At 40.1% G+C, this 17,719-nt stretch overlaps 4 protein-coding genes across 6 annotated transcripts in view; 1 reads left to right on the top strand and 3 right to left on the bottom strand.

The window, feature by feature from the left end:
• Positions 1 to 598: 598 nt before the first annotated feature.
• On the bottom strand, positions 599 to 3,041 carry LOC103473443 (polyadenylate-binding protein 3). Of its 2 annotated transcripts, none has more exons than XM_008423701.2 (6): positions 2,615 to 3,041; positions 2,200 to 2,314; positions 1,975 to 2,087; positions 1,366 to 1,465; positions 1,124 to 1,239; positions 599 to 1,017 (listed from the first exon to the last, which is right to left on the bottom strand). In XM_008423701.2, the coding sequence occupies exons 1-6, from the start codon at positions 2,703 to 2,705 to the stop codon at positions 908 to 910; spliced, it is 645 nt and encodes a 214-aa protein (XP_008421923.1). In that variant the 5' UTR covers positions 2,706 to 3,041; the 3' UTR covers positions 599 to 907. The 2 variants fall into 2 exon arrangements, with proteins under 2 accessions (XP_008421923.1, XP_008421922.1); XM_008423700.2 differs by having other exon boundaries at positions 1,366 to 1,477.
• A 204-nt stretch (positions 3,042 to 3,245) lies between these two features.
• rpl28 (ribosomal protein L28) lies at positions 3,246 to 5,413 on the top strand. Of its 2 annotated transcripts, none has more exons than XM_008423704.2 (5): positions 3,246 to 3,312; positions 3,795 to 3,882; positions 4,759 to 4,882; positions 5,022 to 5,140; positions 5,275 to 5,413. In XM_008423704.2, exons 2-5 carry the CDS (start codon positions 3,802 to 3,804, stop codon positions 5,362 to 5,364), a joined length of 414 nt encoding a protein of 137 aa, XP_008421926.1. In that variant the 5' UTR covers positions 3,246 to 3,312; positions 3,795 to 3,801; the 3' UTR covers positions 5,365 to 5,413. The 2 variants fall into 2 exon arrangements, with proteins under 2 accessions (XP_008421926.1, XP_008421925.1); XM_008423703.2 differs by having other exon boundaries at positions 3,271 to 3,343.
• A 4,249-nt stretch (positions 5,414 to 9,662) lies between these two features.
• On the bottom strand, positions 9,663 to 12,616 carry pdcl (phosducin-like). Its single transcript, XM_008423705.2, has 4 exons — positions 12,510 to 12,616; positions 11,572 to 11,761; positions 10,951 to 11,132; positions 9,663 to 10,653 (listed from the first exon to the last, which is right to left on the bottom strand). Exons 2-4 carry the CDS (start codon positions 11,744 to 11,746, stop codon positions 10,090 to 10,092), a joined length of 921 nt encoding a protein of 306 aa, XP_008421927.1. The 5' UTR covers positions 11,747 to 11,761; positions 12,510 to 12,616; the 3' UTR covers positions 9,663 to 10,089.
• Positions 12,617 to 14,739: 2,123 nt separating this feature from the next.
• Positions 14,740 to 17,719, bottom strand: part of LOC103473446 (prostaglandin G/H synthase 1-like) — a 13,027-nt gene continuing 10,047 nt past the window's right edge. The window contains exons 10-11 of the mRNA XM_008423706.2: positions 16,397 to 16,544; positions 14,740 to 15,489 (exon numbers count right to left, since the gene is read on the bottom strand). Coding sequence (XP_008421928.1) covers positions 15,143 to 15,489; positions 16,397 to 16,544 — 495 coding nt within the window. The 3' untranslated portion in view covers positions 14,740 to 15,142. The remainder of the gene's footprint in view (positions 15,490 to 16,396; positions 16,545 to 17,719) is intronic.

A 17,719-nucleotide genomic window follows, 5' to 3' on the forward strand; every position in this document is an offset into this window, starting at 1 on the left:
TTTTTTTTAACATCTGTTTTCAGTCAGGAATAAAGACGGGTCTTTTTTTAGTACTGTTGTATTTTTAAAAACTCCTTTTCCATTTAAAGCTCTAATCCGAATGAATCACTTGGTACTTTTGACACTGACACCAAGTTCAGAAATGAATTAACCAAACAGTTTCATATTTTAACGGGGAACAGAAGCGCTCCTTCCCCAAAGAATCTGTTTTTGGAGGATGATGAAATGTGATTGGTCCAACATAATTGGCTACTTTAAGAAAATGGATGAAAATTACTATTTTGTGTCACTAATAGCCATTTTGAGCCCAAAACAGCCATTGTCACTCCTTCCTTGACAGTGAGTCATATTCTACATTATTAAAATGTAAACTTAAAAATAAATCACATCAAACCTTACATATTTACATAAATCCAGCTAACTCGGGTCATTCATTTTCGTTCTCCCTTTGTATGCTACAGCTGCACACAGGACTGAGAAACAGTAAAGATGAATATCTTTATAATCAGTATTTGGACACAGTTCTGTCACTACTACATACAACCGTAAGCATCCTTAATGTATTTGAAAATCGCCTATATTTCCTAGCAGCTGAACATTTTTTTTTTACAATAATGCAAAACGAAAAGCAGCATCTTAATCCAAATTTCTGTGAGATCTCTACAGAAGAAAATTCATTCTTATGCATTCATGTAAACAATTTTATCAAGAAAAACCGTAAAGATTCGGCACCAAAGTGAAGCAGAACAGATTTGTTTTGTTTACATGCCGACACTGCTAACAGAAACGAGCCTTCATTCAGCAGAATGACGTCTTTCAGACTCCTCAGTCATCCTGCGTTCATACCCAGTTCACATTTTAGGCTAAAATTACAAAGTCTTCATAATCTGGGTTTATCAAATCCATTTTAGCTCTCAGTATCCAGCACTGCCTGTGCTTTCTGAACTGCAACCTGCAGCTTTGTGTGGTCACTGAGCAGCTGTTGGAGAGAAGCGGCGTCCATCTCCAGGAGCATACCTAGAAAAACAAGATGCGGATGTCTTTATGAGAACACATCAGGGGCCTGGGAAGACTCTCGCAGCCAAGAGACGGTGAACGTCAAATGGTAAATAAATCAGTTCACCTGTGATGTCATTCGCATGCAGTGAATCCATCTGCTCGACCAATGAGAAGAGCTTCTCTCCCAGCCTGTCTGTCTCGTCAGCCTCTGAAGCATGGTCCGTCTCCTCTATGTTCTGCCTGAAAAAGAAAGGCAAAAACTTTATTAAACTTTGCAGTTTAAAAAAAAAATTCTAATGTAAAGTGTGTCTCTTGATTATGAAATAAATTGAATGTGAGGACAAGACTCAGTAAAAAGCTACAAACTCTTTCAGCGTCTTCAGGGCAAGATTCACGTGTTCCTCCAGCAGTTTGGGATCTGACAAGAGCTGTAAAACCACGTCTCTGTGCTGCTCCAAAAGCATTCCTGTGCACAAGGCTAAACACTTTTTCATTGCATAAGAAAAGTACATCTTGAGTAATGATGCTAAAAACTAAGGTTAGCATAGGAATGTCCTGATATTCACACTGTCATTGGATTGTTTAATTTTTACAATTTCTGTTTAGCAAAAGGGCATTTAAAAGGACTAAAAACAGATGAATAAAGTACACCATATTCATACTTTAAATTTTGGAAAAGAAAAAAACTGCCCTTCCAAGTAATATAGCAATGTACTGGCTACAAATGCTATCTGTGCTATCACTAATTCTGTATAAATGACTTGTAGATGTTTGTATGCCCAACTGGTAAGTGTAGATGAACTGGATGTGGGTTTGATTACGTACGACGTGCAGCATTTTGACTATTTAACAGTAAGGAGAGCTATTAACATCAAAAATTGCAGGCCAAGTGGATCAACAAGTAAGATTAATAAGAAAATGTATAATGAATGGTAATCTCTCTGTGTTTATGAAGAGCGAGGATATTTTACTCACCTGTGACTTTCTGTGAGTGACCAGTGTTGTAAACATCCACTAACTCAAACAGCTGCTCCCCGAGAGAGTCGGAAGACTGGGACACGTCATCCTCATCTTTCTGCGCCACCTCACTGTAAGGAATCACATAAACGATGGAAGGTTTATTTTTAAGAAGCTTATTCACAGCCTTCACCAGCATTACCAACCAACATCGCTGCTGCAGTCTCCACTTGATGATTATACCTGGCCTTCGGTGCCAACTGCAGAGCTCTGAGAGCTTTCTCCACAGCTGCAGTCAGCATGGCCTCATCCTGCAGCATCTGGCTCAAAACAGCAGCTGGAAGCTCGAGCAACATACCTGAAGCACACAAACGGGTTCAAATAAGATTTTACTTTAGCATTTATGCATTTTATTTGCACCTTTAAACCCTCATCTCTAAAGTTCACATCCCTTAAATCATATATATATATATATATATATATATATATATATATATAGACACAAAACTTCCAAACTATTAAATTGCATTTAGAGGACAAGGTAGGTGAAATGGATGGATGGATTTATACAACGGGACAGATAATATTAAAGCTGCTTATTTTTTTGTTACGGGAAATAATTTATAGTAAATAAAATGCATCATACAGGTGAGCTCACCTGTGAGTTTTGCAGCATCCTCCCTGTGTTTGGGGTAGATCAGAGAGTACAGCTCTTCACCAAGTATCTCCAAATCTTCTTCTTTATCCATGCTCGTCCTTTCTCATTCAGATACAGCTTTTACCTACCACATTAAACCGGAGTGAAACCTTGAGATAAATGGTTCCCCAAGTAACTTTTTAACCCCAACAACTTTTAGTTTCACATCCTCGAATAAGGCTTAAACATATCTGCCAAGAAATGATCAGAAACAAAGTCAAACAATGCAATATCTCCGATAATAAGCGTCCTCTCTTTAGTCCGTATTTTCCACTTTTACCAGCGCGCTTTAACATAAAATGACAGACTATCATAAAGCTTTAAAATAAATTGTAATCAGGAGTTCATTTATAACTGTAAACATGCGACGCACATTAATGACGTCATGCCAGATAGACCATTCATTAAACGTGTCCCTCCGCTGTTGTCAGTGAGAACTAGTTTTTTATAAAATACCAATAATTGGTTCGTGTAGGGGAAAAGCGCTAAATATTCACTTCTGAGTGTAATATATAAGCCAGCTTTGTTATTTCAATGTTCATGTTCCTGGATCATCTCACAAAGTATTTATAGAACAGCGTTTTTCAATGCGTAAGGATTTCTGAAAAGGTTCCGTGAAGCGGTTTCCGGTCTCTCTGGTCCTTTTCCTCCGCTAAAAGGTAACGTGGTCGCTTTGGCTGCTAATAGCCGGTAAATAAAATAGATTAGTTTTCTGTTCACGATTGTATTTACGCAAATAAAACTTGATAGCTTTGCATAGTGTATTATTACACACTTTTTGTCACAGTAAACGATCTTGTTCTATTTATGAAGTTAAGGATAAACGTGTCAGTATGTTGGCTAACTTAGGCCTCACCGTGTACTGATGAGTGGTGAAGCTAACGTTAGCTGGTTGAGCTAAACTTTAATGAAATAAACTGAAGGTTAATGGAAATATAGCACCTGGACTGTATGCTTTAACATTATCTAACTAGAGCCTAACATCAGAGTTTAACTAGTCCACCTCTTGTAACAAGCCTTTCTGCTTAATTACCGAAGTAAATAATAATAGCCCAGTGCCTCCTCCCATTCCAGAGCATTTTTAGTTAAAAACGATCAGTTGGCGTTTAATGTTTCTTAAACAGCTGCGCTTATTTTTCAGGTTCATCATGTCGTCCCATTTGCAGTGGATGGTCATCAGGAACTGCTCCAGCTTCCTCATCAAGAGGAATGGACAGACCTACAGCACTGTAAGCACTTATAAGAATCAACTCCGAAGTGTTTGCCGGTACGATTGTTGTGGTGAAGTTGAAAACAAATAGACCGTGAGTTGTTGTAGATATTGTAAGTTAAAAATGATATATACTGCTTAGAGGACGTGTGGGAAAGTGCCTTTATATGATCTTTTCTCATAATATAAATATATCTGGTGGCCAGTTTACAATCCCTGAGTTTGTAAAAGATCGTCTTGCCATTTTGCTGCTATTTTAAGAATCCTAATTGTTAAATGTATGTTTTCTAACCTTTTTGCAATGAGTGTGGTCATAATTTTGCGATAGAAACAGAGGCACAGTAACGCCGAGTGTGAGAGCAGTCACTTTAAGATGTGGTTTTACTATTATGAAAATACTAGGTTAGAGTTAATCATCTAGCATAACATAAATAATCAGTGTCGCTATTGCTACAAATAGCCTCTATCCACATGTTTTACCTTACTTATATATGTGAGATAGTCAGAAAAATGTTTTTTTTCTTACTATCTCAAACGGGACTCTATTTGAGTTTTCTCACATCAGCACAACCTTTTAGTTCTTAAAGCATTCACTGATCACTAAAAGACGGTATTTTTGAGGTTCTGGTTTCCGGTGAAGACGGATCAATCTCAAAATCTACCAATTCCAGTTTTTTATCTCATCTTTATTCAATTTGAATGTCTTTTTTTATTTATTTATTTTTAACAAGTTTTTTTCTTTTTAATTCTGTGTTTCATAAAATCTACAGAGACACATGCACAGGTCCAAAAACAGATTTTGTCATTTAGAAGTTGTCGTTAAAAACAGCATTTGAGCGTAAATAGTTCATTATAAGACAGAGAAGTAGATTTCTGAGTCATTTTTCTGTTGCAGGAGCCCAACAACCTGAAGTCCAGGAACTCTTTCCGCTTCAACGGCTTGGTGCACAAGAAGACCGTCGGTGTGCAGCCTGCAGCTGATGGCAAGGGTGTCGTGGTGGTGCTGAAGAGACGTGCAGGTAAAAAAAACAAAAAAAAACGCAACGCATCTTACTGACGGAAGAAACTCGCTTTCTGTTGACGGCTCGTTTGTAGCAGATTTATTGTATGAGAGGTCTGTGGTGACCGTGATGTGAAACAACTTTTGTCGTTGTTCAGGCCAGCACAAGCCTGCCACGTCCTACGTTAAAGTCACCATCAACAAGAACTCCCGTGCCACCCTCAACAGCCTGAGGCACATCATTCGCAAGAACAACTACAGGAAGGATCTGCGCATGGTGAGATCACTAACTAACTGTGTTTTTCAAGGAAAAAAACTACGTTTATTTCTGGTTTGCTTCATAAGTTGTGATAATGTTTTTAAAAGATTTTAAGATTATAACGGTGGTTTTATTTGTTTTTCTCAATCCAGGCTGCCCTGCGTCGTGCCAGTGCTATCCTGAAGAGCCAGAAGCCTGTTGTGGTGAAAAAGAAGCGCACCAGGGCTGTCAAGACGGCATAAACTAATACACATGAAAAATAAATAAAGGCTTTTTGTTTGAAGAAATGCTCTATGTTGTCTTCAGTCTTCAGTAGTTTTAGATCTCACATGGAAGACTTCACTGAAGCTCTTATTAAATATTTACACTAATGTCATTTCAGAGATAATTCTTTTGTAGAAATTTACACGTATAGATTCTTGTCACAATCTGTTGCTTTGAAATGACCAGGTTTGTTATACGCTGCAGAAAATCTGACCCACCCTTTACATCGACCTTAATTATGTTAACTACATATCATATGAACCTATATGACATTCTCATACTAATTAATCTTCAGTAAAGCTGTCTTTTATCCAAAAACACAAGCTCTACAATCTGATTCCTCTTATTGAAAAATAAGACACTTGGAGAAAACATAAGGACTAAATCATAGGAACAGAATGATGGATATTTTTTTATTTCGTTATTTTGTCATTTCCTTCCGTACACCTCACAGTAATGTGTCTGGTTTTGCAGCGACTACAAATGGGTCAGCGAGAACACGATTGGTTTTACTGACCTACTTCCAGCCAGAGTTTTAAAGGCGTAAAGTTCCTGACATCACCGTTTGCGACTCATTAAACCACCTCCAGCTTGCATTGTGCCAGTCTGATCATTTAGAGACTTTAAGATGGCAGGTTTTATTTTAGCTTAACCTGCCATGTGGCAGATGAGGCAAATGTGAGCAGCAGCGGATCAAATAATGCTGGCTGTATTGATCTGTGCAGTCAAAGCAACACATTGGGAGAATATTGCCAATAATTTCCATTATTTAAAGTCCTGAAAGTGCTGAGTTTACTTACAGTGTTTAATCATATATATTTCATGTAAATGAGATCCTGCTGCAAACAGGCTTTGTGCTGCTGTGTTCAGTGATGGAGAATGATTCCATAGATTTTAAAGCAGCCCCGCTGGCAGCTTTCCACTCACGGCTTTGGAATTAAAGATCCCCCACCCCACCCACCTTTTGTAAGCTCATAAAACCTCCCACACCAATCACCAGGGGACACAGATGCACAAAATGAAGGCAATGAGCAGCTGTCAGTGAAGAAATGACAAAGCCTCTGTGTGCTTGGTCATTATGAGTGGACTGAGACTGGCGCTTTTCTTCCTGCCCCTGACCCTGCTAATGCTGGAAGGTCAAGGCTTCGAGCTCCAGGACACGATCCACGCCCTGATAGAGGAGAACATTCACCTCCACGACCAGCTGGAAAACCTCACCCAGGCCCTCAGGGAGCTGAAGCGGATGCTCTGGCATCACACGAATGGTACGCTGTTGTTTTCCCCTCTAAATCTGACTTGAAGTAAACACAAGGATGATTTAATCAGAACATTTTTTATTTTTTTTTTTTACATTTTAATTTTAGGGGTCAAAAATGTGCCTCATATTTGAGTTTCTTTCATATGACAGATTTTTCTTTTTTTTGACAGAACTGTCTGAAAGCATAAAACTATTGATTGTTATACTAACAATATCTGTTTTCTATATTAGCTTGATTCTCTCATTCCTTTTCTTCCTCTTTACTCATCCACAATCACAGCATGTGTTTATGTAACAATGCAACTTTAGCTTAAAGTAAAAGTGTTCAGACTCCTTCAATAATTTGTTCCTACACCAATGTGTTTTATGTAACAGATAAACACAAAGTGCGAAGCAGTAGAAAGACAATGCACGGTTTTTAACATTTTCTACCAATAAAAACTCAAAAGGTGTGGTGTGCTTTTGTATTCAGACAGTTTTTGAGTTAGTCCACTTTTTTTTAGCTAGTTTTAAGTCTAGACTTTGACTAGTTCATCCTGACATGATTTAATCTCTGTTTGTATGTTTGGATCGTTTTTGCTCTGGATCTCTGCAGCTCCTCCAGAGTTACCCTGACTGCTTCCATTCTTTCTTTCTTTATTCATTCATTTATTTATTTTTAACTGCAGCTTGCTGTGTTTCTCATGCAGACCCGGATCATTACGACCACCACGGGCATCACAACGAGGACGTCCAGCACCTGTGGGAGGAATGGTCTCAACACGGTGCGCATGTCTCCAAGGTCTACCGAAATATTGAATTCAGAGAGTTGTGTAGCAGCTCTGCTCGCTGCTCTGAGCGTGTCAGCTGCAGCCTCTATTGGCATTGATTTCACGACCACGCAGGCAACAGAGAGATAATGAAACGCGATTAGAATCAACTCAACGCACAAAATGAGCATCGCATTATCATATCACATCTCAACTTAGATCCGGTTCCCAGGATAATGACAGTGTGCTTCTCCTCCCCTGCACCAGGCATCAGCGCAGAGACCCATCTGCTGCTGGAGCACGCCTTCTGCGGACACGACGTGAACAGCTCAGCCGCTCCGATCTACGAGGAAGCGGCCCCCCTGCTGCTGGTGCTGCCCTGCCTCACAGTGCTGTACAGCTGCTTGTAGTCATCAATTGGCCTGTTTTTCCCCCCTCCCCACTCATTTTTTTTTTTTACTTTTAATGTCAACTCAGCATCTCCTGGCATTGTGGGATTAATCTGGAAACTATACAGTGATTTAATCAAGCGGTTGAGTTTTGTTGCTGCCTCTGGGGATAATCGCTCCCCAGATCCACCCCGATCAGAGCGATTATTCAAAGTACGGATGAGTCGACCTTCAGGATGCATCACTTTCGGATAGCTTTGTCGACTGCGAAGCTCATTCAGATGTATCATAGCTGCAAGCCTAATTATGCTATTTGAAAAGGGGCGTAACAGCGCCTTGCACAATTACGACGTTATGTGATAAATCAACTTATGCATAAACAGTCCAACAAACATTGAAAATTGCAGTTGTAATATGAAAAAAGTTTAGCACAGTCAAGTAGCTGTTACCTTCAGTTGTAAAAAATGCTGCATATACCAAACGTAACTTTAAAAAATTTGACTTCCCAATTCAAGGCCTTGAAATTGGGCCTTTGTCTCTTTAAGGAGCTCCCACTCTTTCTACCACTCCTCCATTATGCCTTTTACATCGTTCTTAGGAGCTTTGCCCTGACAACTAGTTCACATGATGAAGTCAGCAGATGAAGTCAGCGTTTACTGATTGCTGCTGCCGCTAGTCTTAAGGAGTTGAGTTGTATGCGTTGCAGGGGGCAGGGTGCTCTGTGAGGTAGAAGCTTCCCATGGAGACTGCAACTCTGAAGTGGTTGGAAAGATGGCAGTTGGTGAGAGTAAAGCTCGAAAAAGTTGATTTTACGTAATTCGTAAAAGCTTTTTGCGAATTATGAATTTTACGTAAAAGCTTATAGATGACCCCTCCATCCATTTTCTGTACACCCTTGTCCCTTTGTGGGGTCGGGAGGGGTGGTGCCTATCTCCAGCTAACGTGCCGGGCGAGAGGCGGGGTTCACCCTGGACAGGTCGCCAGTCTGTTGCAGGACAACACAGAGACAGACAGGACAAGCAACCATACACACACACACCTAGGGGGAATCTAGAAAGACCAATTAACCTGACAGTCATGTTGTTAGACTGTGGGAGGAAGCTGGAGTACCCGGAGAGAACCCACGCATGCATGGGGAGAACATGCAAACTCCATGCAGAAAGACTCCGGGCCGGGAATTGAATCCTAAACTATAAATTATATTTTAAAATATTTTTGGTTAACTGTATTTAAAAAAAAAAACATTAAAGCTACGTTGTTTAATTTGTGTGTTGCTTTATGATTATTTCAGCCTGGGAAAATGTTTTGTATTGTCAATTTTTTTTTTTTAATCTAACATGATTATATTTGCTGGTGTAAGAATAAAATAACAAATAGGTTACACTTTTTTCGAGCACATTTATTTTAAGCCAAAATTGCTAGAGCAACAAAAATGTTAATCAGATTCTGTGGCGCTCATATGCAAGAAAATAATTTGCCGATGGAGCTGAAAGACAGAGGATCCACAGAATCCAGACAGCCTAGAGGCATTTTTGACGGGATTTTCCCCGTATTTTACGGCGTCCCAACTCATGAATTGGTTTTCTTTTTTGCTCGCCTTTATAGCCAGACATGGGCCATTTTGGCCTTCCACAGTCCAGCCATTAGCAGAGCTTTACTTATAACAGGAAACGACAACAATGCTACTTTTCTTTTCTAATGCTCCCCTTTTCTAGTCGGATGGTTTCTATAGAGCTCCAAGCACAGCTGGGTTTCTGTTTCAGGCCGTCACCACACATCAGTTTACTAATTAATGCAACTTTCAACTTGCACTTTCCTTCAACTTTGTGGTCTTAACCACTTGTAAGAAAAATGAAATGGAAAAAAAAAAGGGCGGGGTGTTGATTTGAAACACGCTGCAGTTTATTTGATGGTACAGCACATATAAAAGTTACAAAACTAAAAAGGTCAGTCTGGAGGCGAAGGTTCGATATTCACAAGAGTGAAACATGGATGATAAGACAAAGGAATGTGTTGAACACAAGTAGTGGACAGAGCTTGAGGAAAGAAATGAACCATATGTACAGCAACAGCAGAACTCCTGCTGTGTTTTAAACAGTGATCATAAGTGACATTTACCCTCATCCAAATATTCAGAATGGAATGACATGAAGTGAATGATTTCTCCTGCTTTTTTTTTCTTATTAGCTTTGTTGCTGTGAGGTCAGGGCAGAATCTCTAAACAAGGGCTTCACATAAATAAATATACATGGTCCATGCAGACTGGGTGTGCGGCTTTACCAAGCGGAGCAGCAGATATTTACAGGCCTAGTCTATGTCGAGGTCCGAGTCTTCGTCGCTCGCGTTGCTCTGAATGATGGCTCCGTTACGCAGCGTCTTCGGGACCATGGCGGGCTTCTCCGGCAGCAGGCCGTACTCCTGCAGGAGCGCCTCCAGGTCCACGGCGAAGAAGTCCTCCCCGAGCTGATCGGTGAGCCGCACGAAGTTACCGATCAGGTCCCCTCCTTTGTAGACGAGCAGCGCGGGCAGAGCGCTCTCCCGGAACAGCGCGCTGATGCTGATGGCCGAGCTGCGCACGCAGCAGAACTTCACCAGCGGGTACTCGTGCGCCAGGCACAGCAGGCTGCCGCTCATGGCGTCGCAGCCCGGGATCTCCGGCTCGTAGATGTGGATCATGATGAGCGTGCTCTTGTCCTCCTTGTCCAGCGCCTCCAGGAACTCCTCGCCGCCGCCGAGCTCCTGCACCCGCTCGAAGCGCTTCCCGCGGCAGAGCTGGCGGCGCATCTCTTCGATGCGCTGCGTGCGGTACTGCCGGAGGAAGTCTTCGTCGTCCTCGTCCTCCTGTAGCATGTTGTACTCCTGCATGGTCATCTGCGGAGCGAGACAAAGCCGAGAAGAGGGGAGTTCATCGTTTTTCATTGAATAAAAGTAAATAAAAGATCTGTAGTGGGTGTGTGTTTGGTTTGGTTAATTGTGTCAACCATTGAGACGTCAGGGAAAAACAAAACAAAACAAAACAAAAGAAAAAACGACCAAATCCAAACTTTATTAAGCAGGTTAGCTTTCCTTAATGATTTCCTTGCACTTTAACTATACCAGCTACATTTAGGAGTCACTTTTACTTCAATGATTTGTGAAATAAACCGAATGCAGCTCTTTCCTGCTTACTTTGCTTTTAATTTTGTCCTGCAGCTTCTTCTCCTCCTCTTTGTCTTTTTTTAGGTCCAGATCGGAGCGGCACGTCATCGACAGCTTCTTTATCAGTCTCTCCATCTCTTTCTTCTGCTCCTGTTTCTGTTCCACCTCCAGCTGCTTGTACTTCCTCCAGTCGTTGATGACTCCCTTCGGCCCTGAAACAGAACGTTAGAAAAAAATTAAATAAAATCAATAAATCCATGTTGCCATTTTTTTTTTTATGCTCAAAGGCACAGAGCTTACAAAAGTATCCGAACCTCTTGAACTGTTTTCACATTTTGTTGCAGTACAACCACATACTGCAATGCTTTTTATTAGGATTTTAAAATCATTTTTACACATACAAATCTGAAAAGTGTGGCAGCATTGCATCCTCCAACATACAATAGACTGAGTGCTTTCAAAAGTCTTTTTATTCTTGGTTTGCACAGAGATTAAAAGTTATATTTTGAGGTGGGTTGAGTAAAAGTGAAAAAGTTCAGATGTATGTACGAATACTTTTGCAATACTTATCCAAATGACACTCTCACAGATGTTAAAGTCTACTGATAAAGCAGCACAACGAATACGACAACAATCCCATCATCCTGTTACCTGTGTTGACAGCACTTCCGTCTGCACTGTAGTCTATGTCCGGCTCAGTGGCGCCCGCGTCCCGGATGGTCTTCCTCTCCCCATCTTCATCGTCGTTGTCACTGCCTTCATCCTCGCTGCTGCTGTAGTAGTACTGCAGCTTCTCACCCAGCAGCTTGTCATCCAGAGTAGTCATGGCAGCGGCTCAGCTCTGAAAACACGCCACATATGAAACAAGATCAGGCCCTGGTGGACTAATTCCTTGTCCCGGTTGACAACACTTTTCACATAATGTTTATCTAAGCGCGTCGTTTATGCTCTAATGCAATCCAGACTAACAGACATACAAGCGCTCAGACGACAACAGAAGGCGCCTATTTGGAAAATAGGACATCAGCAGCTCATTAAACTTAAGCCGAAAGGTTTGTTGTGGTTCTCTGATCCGTGTAAAATCCAGTCGGGGGAAACAGATGGAGAGGAAAAAAAAGGAAGTCATTGTTGACAAATGCCTCTCACCTATCATTTTTTTTTAACGCTTACTACATTTAGCCAAAACAAAAACAATACATAATTTGTTTTATTTACTATAGTGATAGCACATCTCCAGATTTCTATGGAGTATGTGCGATACATGTAAACAGTAGCTTGGAGGCCTTAAACAAACCTGCCGATGCCGACATAATAGCCAACCCAGTAGTTCAGTCTGCTTCTCTTTAATATAATAGTATAACCCTCTATAAAGAATATATATTAAATTGTTTTATTTCAACTATACTATGTTGGAAACAGGCCGAACACACTGTTCTTCGGAGAAAAGTGAACTTAGCTTTATTAGCACTAGAAGCTAGCTAGCTTTCATATGTTGGGCTCAAACGAAACAACCAGCGGAATTTCTTTCGTGTAACTGAAATTGTATATGTTTACAAAACTGGTGAAACTGTTTATTTATAACAACTTACCTGAAAATACCACCAGAAACCGCTTTAAAATAGCGCCGCTTAGTCTGTTCAATCTGTTTAGTTTAGCTCCCACAGACCACGCCCCTTCCGAGGATGCATTTAGGGAGACTTGGTGAAGAAGGAATATTGAGTTCAGCATGCATACTTTTTTTTTGTAATTGTGTAATCATGGCCAATAGTTTGAGACTGGGCGAGTATTAGTTTTCACAAACTTTGCTATTTCCTCGACGTGGGTTATTTTTTTGTCCGTTATATTTCTTCTACAGTTCACTATTATTTATTTCAAAAGCTTTTAATATGAAATCATAACTAAGAAACACACACATACCTGCTTGAAGTAATTCAAGCGCTGATGGCAAGCAAAGCTGTGGAAACATACGTAGGCAATGCGTCTGGTCCTAGCTGTAATGGATTGTTTCTTTGCAACATCATGAGAAAAAACAATTATGCTCATTCATTTTACAAACAAATAAAGGATGCAAATACACAATGAAATTATGGAGTCTGAAAAGAGACAGATTTCAAGTCTGCGTGACTACAAGCTCAGACGGAGAAGATTTCACTGCCAGTCAGAAAGCTGTTTACTTTTCTCCACATTAGGATCAGGGCTGCAACAAAACAACATCAGTCAACATCTATTACTTCCAGAAATACACGTCATTTTTATGAAGAGTCATATTCAGCAAACAGATTTATGTCAGTGGAAGTAGATTTAATATTTATCTGAACCCAGCTAACAGACCATAACATTCAAAATGTTCCACTTTCATTTGGTTTTCAAAAATGTTGCATTGTGCTTTGGGTTGGATTGGGAGGATGGGGTGATGACTACAATTTTTTATGTCTATCTTTGTTTTGGTTGAACTAACAATCTGTTATTGTCTTGTTCCAAAGGCCATTAATTGTGAAAGACAATGCAGCCAATGTCAGGCGTTTCTTCAAGAAAGAATTAGATTTATAGACATAACTTCTATCAGGTCACATTGGATGTCCTCAAAAGTTTACTCCTGAACATATTTCAATAACTTTCCACAGAACATTTGAGATAGGCTCAACTAGATGCCCCACCATAGTAAAGCAAAACTGCAAAAACTGTTTACTTGCATGTCATATAGACTTTACTGGAAGCACTTGAAGGCAGCACGGGTGACGTTGTGGGATGAGAATTTGCTGCAAGCCTTTACATGTAGTTAGAGCTTTCACCCCTAGAGGGCAATGTGACCATAAACTCTTCTACGTGGATATTTTCAGACCTCTTACTCTTAGGCTAAAAGTAAAAATACAAAGGATAGAATGAATTTATGACACATATTTCTAAAGTGTCCCGGATATAAAAGAAAAATACAAGGGAAAATAGAAATGAAAAATAAAAACAGATAGACAGAAGAAATGAATAAATTAATAAAGGAAGAGGGTGAGGAAAGGCATAAAGAAAATGGTAAACAGGGCAGAACAAAGGAAGAAAAAGATGAATAATAAAAAAGGAATGAAGAAGGTAAGCAGACGATAAAGAAAGGAAGTAAGTAAAAAGGAAGGAATGAGTGAAGGATAGAAAAATAAAGAGAAGAAAAAAGAATGGATGAACAAAGGAAAAAGGGAAACAAGAAAAGAAGTAAGGAGACAAGACAGGAAAGAAGGAAGATGGATGGGAGGATACATTGAAAGACAAATTTTTGACAATGGGATGGTCTTGAATACAAATATTTTTTTTCTCCCTCTCTCTATTTACATAGTTTTCTTTATCTACACTTCTCCAGACCTGGAAACGCTTAAATCAAGCTCCAGACTTCAATCGTCTGCGTAGGAGCTACTTGCAGCGTTAACTACAATCACTGCAGTGAGCAGCGAATTTGCCAAGTCACACATCCAGATGTTTTCTTTTAAATGTTCTTACAAAAGGCGCAGGGTGCCAGCAACAAGCTTTGTATTGACTCAGCCTCGCTCCAAGACAAAAGTTTCAGCCATGGTAGAGAAACATCCTGTCAAAATGAACATGTGTTGTCTTAAGATTTGAATAGATCGCTTTGTCTCTAAAGACCTTTATCTATCGTAAATGGTTTCCTAAAGTGTTAGTTTTCCATCCTTTAATGTAACGTTGGGGTTTAATGTGACCAATCATTAAACCAACACCCACGGTTATTGTGAGAGGCTTCCGTTCCCATCACGACTCCAGGCCAGAATAAATACTGATTCAGTGCTTTCAGTAAATGGAAGTGGAGAGAACAATAGATGTCACCTTCCAATCTTTATTCATTGAAAACAGCACATCATGTGGGTATAGTTTTTATTCCAAAATAAACTATTTACCAACAAATACACGTCTATTTTATCGGACGGTCCAAACTTCAACAACTTTTCAGTCTGTAGGCAGAAAGCATTTAATAAAAAAAAACCACGTTCGGCTCCTCATTGATGTGATCGTTCAAGTGTGGGACGCGCTGCAAGCGAGTTTAGTAACAGGAGAGTTGGATTTCACACAGAGCACTGGGCTCTGTAACGATCTGCAGTGCTGCTAAAACAAGCACTGCTGTTTTCTCCAAACGAATATCTTTGCTTGCTTTGTGAAGCCACTTGGAGTAAAAAAACAAACAAAAAAAAAACACAACCCCCCCTCCCCGGGGATCTGCACATGGTCATAGCTCAGTGCTTGGTTCTTTCCTGACTGGTTTCTCCTCTGCTGGAACACTGAACGCCACGTAGGGACACGTCCGGGAGTTCAGGCACACCAGCTTCTTCAGAGTGGCCGAGTTCACGATGTCGAAGCCGACTTTGCCTCCGAATGTGCTGGGCTTCCAGTATGCTGGGGAGCATATGGGGTTACCCAGGAGGCCTTTGAGGGAAAAGGGGGCGCCCATTTCCACCATGCTTTCTCCGAATATCGCCCCCGTTCGAGTCTTCTCCAGCAGTAACCCGGGGTAAAATTCAAGAGCGTCGATATCCCCGTAGAGCTCCTCGAGGGTGCTGGCTATCTCCTCGTTATCTGCAAAAAAAGGGACCAGAAGTAACACTTAAAATGTACACTGATAGTACGGTAGAAGGAAGATGAGTAAATATATCAATCTGACAGATGTGTGAATGTTAAGGTGCCAGATCAGTATAATATGTAACGCTTCAGATGGGTACAGAAGAAGATGCTCTGAAGTAGTTTAGGTTAAAAGACAATCATGTGCTAGAATGCCCTAGTCAAAGTCCAGACCCAAATCGAATTGGAAAAACTATCAAGAAAAAAACAGAGATACTCTTCTTTCAATTTGACTGAACTTGAGCAATTATGAAAAGAAGAAAGAGCAAAGATCGAGGTTTGGAAAGCTGATGCTTACATAAAAAAGACAGTCAGCTTTCCTTTATTTCCATAAGATTTTAAAAATAAAGCATTGTTTACCTTCTACTTTACAAGTTAGCATCACTTTGAACTGCACAGGTCAAATCCCAAACCCGGCCATCGACATTAAACGAAGACTGATTTCTTTCAAAATATGAAAGAAACTCAAACCTGGTTTGATTTGTAGCCAGGCTATAATATTACCGGAGCATTGAGCAGCAAGGCAGATGCTCCATTGCACTTGTTTTATGTGCTATTCCTGGCTTTACCCCATAAACAAAGTTTCAAAGCTGCATATGTGGCATTGGTGCTCTGAGCATTGCAGCACCACACACTCTTTCAGACATGAAATCATGAGAGCTGCTGCTCTGAGTTTGACTTTTTCTGGCCTCTCAAAGAGAGCACTGTCATATTATGCACCCTCAAATATTTTGGACCCTGTCTATGGTGGCCAGAGTTTTTTTTTCTTTCTTCCAGCTATAAATCATCCTCGTTTCTGGAACTATTTGAAATGAAGACAAGATGTCTCCAAATGATTTTTACGGTAAACAGCCGTCTGTCTTACCGGTGAAGTCTCTGAATGATGTGTACGGCTCGAGGTTAAAACGCTTCCTGTACTCGTTGAAAGGCTGGATCCGGAGCTCGCGGGACTCCTTTATCGTTGTCACAGCGACTTTGGAGACAATAGCGTTCATGTTGTGGCCTCCACCAATCTGCAGATTAAAAATATTAGAAACGTGAACAATTGTAAATGAATTGCTTAGTTACTTCTTGCAAGTTGCTTATTCCACATTATTTTTCCTTACAAAAAACAAAACAAAAAAACAAGCAAACAAGAAAAAAAACTAGGAACAAAATCTGAAATATTTGTCAGTGAAATTTTAGTTTTATCCTGTTCTATTGTTTATTATTTAAGTCAAGTATTTGGTTTACATTAAAACCAAAATACTTTTAAATGTATAGCTTATATTTACATACTAACATGGTAGAACGGCATCAGTGCCTTTAACGTTCAAATCATATTTGGACACCGTCACATTTTATTGATAGCGTCTGAATTTGGAGCAAACGAAAAAAAGAGCATTTATCCAACCTGTCTTACATGAGCTGATAAAGCTGGAGGGGTGGTGCAATAAACTGTGGGGTATTTTCTTGGCACACCGGAGTAACCAGCATTGTTTATAGCCTGCAGCCAACACTGTATCTATGTATCTGCTGATTGCTGCTTCCAGTTGGATAATTCATCATGCCACAAGATAAAACGACCTCCAACTGATTCCCTTATCACGATGAGTTTCCACGGTTACCAGATCTCAATCCAACAGAGCATATTTAGGGTGTGATGGAATGGAAAATGTCTATGCAGATGACAAATCTGCTGCAGACACTCCAAAAATCTCCAAAGGGATTTTTTAAATTTTAGACACCGTGTTGAACAAAGGCTTAAGACAGTCCTGAAGACTGGTCCAACTTGTCATTATCTGTGCCTAATAAATTATTAAGTGAGATGCAGAAATGCATATCATACAAAAACCATTGTTCTAGCTTTGTTGTTCTTGAGCAGAGGAAAACATTCCAGGATCCACTCGTATGAGATCTGGCATCCTCTTGAGGCTTTTAACACGCTTACTTTGGGAAATGTCCAACAAACTAAAGCAACGTTTTCAACACCCTTTTTTTTTTTAACACATCATGTCAACATATTATTAGTTGCAGCAAAACGGGAAACAATGAATGAAAGTCCAACAGTACCTCAGTTGCTTGTGAGACTTGCTGTCACACAAAAGCAGATAAACTAAAATGTTACATGCCGTCAAAACCTACAAACAACCAAAGAATGTTTTACAGTCTGCAGAAAAAAGGAGCTTAGAAACATGATCCAAAAAAA

Source organism: Poecilia reticulata, linkage group LG12 (assembly GCF_000633615.1).
Source record: "Poecilia reticulata strain Guanapo linkage group LG12, Guppy_female_1.0+MT, whole genome shotgun sequence".
Classification (NCBI taxonomy): Eukaryota; Metazoa; Chordata; class Actinopteri; order Cyprinodontiformes; family Poeciliidae; genus Poecilia; species Poecilia reticulata.